General features: G+C 41.0%; 1 protein-coding gene across 1 annotated transcript in view; it reads right to left on the bottom strand.

Moving 5' to 3' along the window:
• mier2 (mesoderm induction early response 1, family member 2) overlaps window positions 1-4,210 on the bottom strand; it is a 17,783-nt gene extending 13,573 nt beyond the window's left edge. Inside the window, exons 1-2 of the mRNA XM_015033162.1 lie at window positions 4,110-4,210; window positions 62-224 (exon numbers count right to left, since the gene is read on the bottom strand). Coding sequence (XP_014888648.1) covers window positions 62-88 — 27 coding nt within the window. The 5' untranslated portion in view covers window positions 89-224; window positions 4,110-4,210. The remainder of the gene's footprint in view (window positions 1-61; window positions 225-4,109) is intronic.

The raw sequence follows: 4,210 nt of genomic DNA, 5'->3' as shown, positions 1-4,210 counted from the left end.
TAGGTCTTAAAAATGTGTCACAGGCACAGAAACATATTTTAAGAAACAAAACTTGACTTACTGTTGGGGATTGTGTTGCCATTTTCATGGAGCGAGAAAGCTTCTCCTCCAAATCCTCTACGACTTCTTCCAACTTCTTCTGCTGAAGGCCTTCATCTCTGTACTTTGCCCACTCTCCACTAGGCCACAGTGTCTGTGCTAATGTTCATATGCTTGTCGCCCACCTGCAAACACATATACGCACATTTCATGGAAAAAGGCATATAAAAGGGTTTCGCAACATACAAATAGCGCACCTGAGCGCACAGTGCAACGCACACACAAACAACATATGAATGATCCTGGCTCAGAACATTGTAAACCAGCCAGCTGCTGCATTCTTAGGCTCATCATTTTTAAACATCTGTTAGCAACAGAGCTTAAAATATACAATAACACCAAACTTATCAAGTCAGTGCCTTCACAAATATGAACATGAGTGACAATCCAAAGTATTTTATATGATACTGACCTACTCTTTACAGCCGTAACAGCTCAATGGCGTAGAAGTGCGTTTATGAGAATATTGGACATAAAAAGAAGTGCCTTCATGAGGTCAGACGCTGATGTTGGACAAGACTTGACTTGCTGTTTCTGCCCTAATTCAACCTAAATCTATTTTATAATGTTGAATTCCTGCTCCACTCGTAGCTAGCTCATCTATATCGACCTTGCTTTGGCCACAAGCAGGAAGGAAATGCTGGTGTAATCTTGTCTATAATTTTGGATCACTTGATAAATCTCTTGGGCAGACTGCAGAGAGACTTGGTAGTGAGATTTTCTTCGCTAAGGGTGTTTTCACACCTAATATTCTGGTGGACTTAGTTCGGTTGGGGACCAAAAAGGGCAACATTTGTTACATTTTCAGCTGCTGCAATTCACTTTCACACTGCACTGTGTCCAAGAATCCAAACTAATTGAGAAACCTGTTCTCCCTCCTTGCCTGTCATGGCCAAGAACCGCTGAAGGAAATAACTCAAAAAATCCCAGAAGACATGAGCACAACTTTTGGAGCGGCCTACGCTCCAAAAGCAGGAATCCACATATGCATTTGCCACAGTTCGTTTCAATCAAACCGAGACCTAGGCTTTTAGGCAGACTAGAGTTCACTTTTTTTTTTTCCACCTAAGAGTTCAACTGCTCATTCACACCTCCTGAAACGAACTGGTCTTTCAAGACAAATGGACCAGAGTTTGATTAAAGCAGACTAAACGTGGCTGGTGTGAATGTGAACATGATCTGTATAAAAGACTGGACTTCCCTATGTGCACTATTTAGCTGTGTTTGAAAACAGGTAATTTTGCTCAGGTTCTAGAGTCCTGTTAATGACCCAATTATGTGATTTAGACATGTTGACTCATATACACTCGTGAATCTAACAGTTTCACCACTCTGGCCCTTGAGGACTTTAGTTTGACAGTGCTTTCCAGGGACACCCATGTTATGTAACAAGACAAACCCAATTTGGGATAGATTATAAAGAGACTTGGCTGCAGCAACAACACTGGTCTCGACTGTCAGCCATCCTGACTTGTCCTTAACGGATAGCTGTGAACAACAATCAAAAATGAACAATTGTACACTTGTACAATTGTGAAGCTTGTTTTCAGGTAGATCGGCTCAAAACTTCCACACTAAACTGCTTTATTATGCCTTATCCTCAGACAAAAAGATTAAACAGAGTGTTAAAAAGGTGCACATTTGGGGAATGGGGCCATGAGGGAGGAAGGTGCCACTTCATTTTAAAGCTCACAAAAGGAAACATCTAATCAATTTTTGGTGCTTCTCCATTTTCCCAAACCAGCATCAGCCAAACTCTGCTAGCAAGAGCATTTTTTTATGCCATTGTTCAAACACCAGGACTGGAAACAACACACTGAGCCCAGAATAGTTGCACTGTATCAGCAAGGTCTCCCTCCCTGAAAAAAAGATTTCAAACCGGAATGAGTTTTCCAGAAGTGTTGCGAAAGCTGGCAAGGCTGAAAAGAAGGCATGGTGATCAGTCAGAGAAACAAGGTGCAGCAGCAGAATAATGGATCAAGCTTATTTTCATTCGAGAATCTGAAGATGTCCAGCAGTGTCATCAGCTCACAAATGGCAGAATCAACTGTCCAACAAAGTCTGACTAAGAAGGCTTTGTGGAATTGCAGTGGTGACATTTATAAGGATTGATTATTATCCTCAATAATGAGAAATGATGGGAGACACGCATCAAGCCATGTCATCAAGGAGGTGTCTATTTATGGTGATTGTTCTGTACCAATCAGTCACCCAATGTTATCAAGAAAAGTTTTCAGTGCAAAGAAGAACAAGATGTCCTGGATGGAATTGTATCGTCTCCACAAACGTGTCTAAGATTTAGGTAGGCCCATATCAACATAATACCAGGGATTAGTTTGGCAAGATGTGTTTATTTATTTATTTTACAAAGGAGCTTCAGTGCATCTAAAGTAAAAAAAAAAAAAAAAACCTCTATTCACTTCGGTTTTGATGTGGAAAATGATACCAAAATCAGTTATTAAAAAAACTTCCATCTTTTGTGCGACGTGTACATCTTTTTTTGGCAAAAACTTGAAAATAAGGAATAAAAAAAACCTTGCTTTAAGTATGCACTGTGGATGTGTTGAGCATTAACATACACATTCAAACTCAGGAGTCTGTAGTACACATCTCAAAGCGTATAAGACAGAGTTATCCATCTCCAATCATCAACAGCTTCTATCCTATAATTTTTAGATACATCCCTGTTTCAACATAACTAAATCCAGTGAATGGTTCAATACCAGACTTCTGTAGAGCTCAATGACATCCAAACGTTTGCTGGATAGTAGCTCTCAGTGACAGGAGTTGTGAACACTTGATTCTGATTAACCCTTAATAAGTTTCTGCCATTGGAGAAGGCTTTTACTGACATTGACTTAATGTGGAGACTCACTGCTCAACTCTCACAGACTCAACACATTTAGAAAAACTTGAGAGTTTACACCAATATACTGATTTCAAAAGATGTTTGTTTCAAGATGGGGGTAATACAATATACAACTTAACCACACTCAATTCAATGTTCTGAACTGAGTTTTCTGTTGATCATTTACAGCATTTCATTGGCTTCCATTGTTAAAAGATGACAGTTTATAGGATTTTGATCACATCTACTTAACATTTTTACAAAGTATTTTTTTTATTAAATTGAAGATCATTGAGGTGATAAATTATAAAATAACGCAAATTCGTCAAATAATATAAAAGTCAGTAAGAAAATATTTTTCTGACTAAAAATGAGAAAAAAAAGGTCTTCTCTAAGTTATAAGTCTATTATGTTTCCTGCTAGGAGGAATGTTTTTCTACATTGCAGGCCTGTATTGCACCTCATTTACAAGGAGTGTGAATAACAAAAAAGTTAAGAAAACTTTGGTAACAGACACTATAAGGAACCCTAACAACCAAATCCTTAAATCAATTAAAGTGCCAGCATTTACTAAATGTCACAACCTACTTTAAACGACACAAAAGGTCCTGTAAGAAGCTGCTTTTTGTCCCAGCCCCATCGGGCGCTGTCTGTTTGACCAGGGGCGCTTTCCTGTGACTTGGTGCTGAACATCTCTTCCTCCACCCGGCTCGCCGCGAGAAGGAAACTACTAGTTTACAATGTTTCCGAGAGGCACAGTGGAAGTTCACCGCCGCCGAGTCAAGTCATGTCTCCAAAACTTTTCAACTCGACCCACCCTGCCGAGAGGACGCACCTGAAAATAGTTCAGCACCACCGCGTCGAACCCGGCCCCGGGATTCCTATTGTTTTCTACTGCCGTACTATCAAGGCAGAGAGGGGAATGGCTCTTTAACACCAAGAACGCGGAGAGAGACGATCTACGCCGGAGAGGCTCTCCGTTTCTTCCCCCCACCTCAGCTTCCCGGTGCTAAAATGCCTCGTAGCTCTCTTTCAGCCGCCGCTCAGCAGCCGGAGAAACCCTCGGTCATACTGGGAGCCGTAGGGGTTGACATAGGTCCTAAATTCGGCACAGTTTCTCTAACATTACGGCTCATTAGATTCCTCGTTTTCGCTCACTTACCTCCGCCATTCCGTTTCTGCGCAAGCTTACTGTTGCCCGGATGTTGTATGTCTGCTCCTCTGTACAACTCCGTTTATTGCCGCAACGACTCAGCAAGAGCA

The sequence above is a fragment of the Poecilia latipinna genome, unplaced genomic scaffold, assembly GCF_001443285.1.
Source record: "Poecilia latipinna isolate Pla-1442-1.1 unplaced genomic scaffold, P_latipinna-1.0 Scaffold258, whole genome shotgun sequence".
Classification (NCBI taxonomy): domain Eukaryota; kingdom Metazoa; phylum Chordata; class Actinopteri; order Cyprinodontiformes; family Poeciliidae; genus Poecilia; species Poecilia latipinna.
The sequence above is the reverse complement of the archived record's forward strand: the minus strand, read 5'-3'. Positions and strand labels throughout refer to the sequence as shown.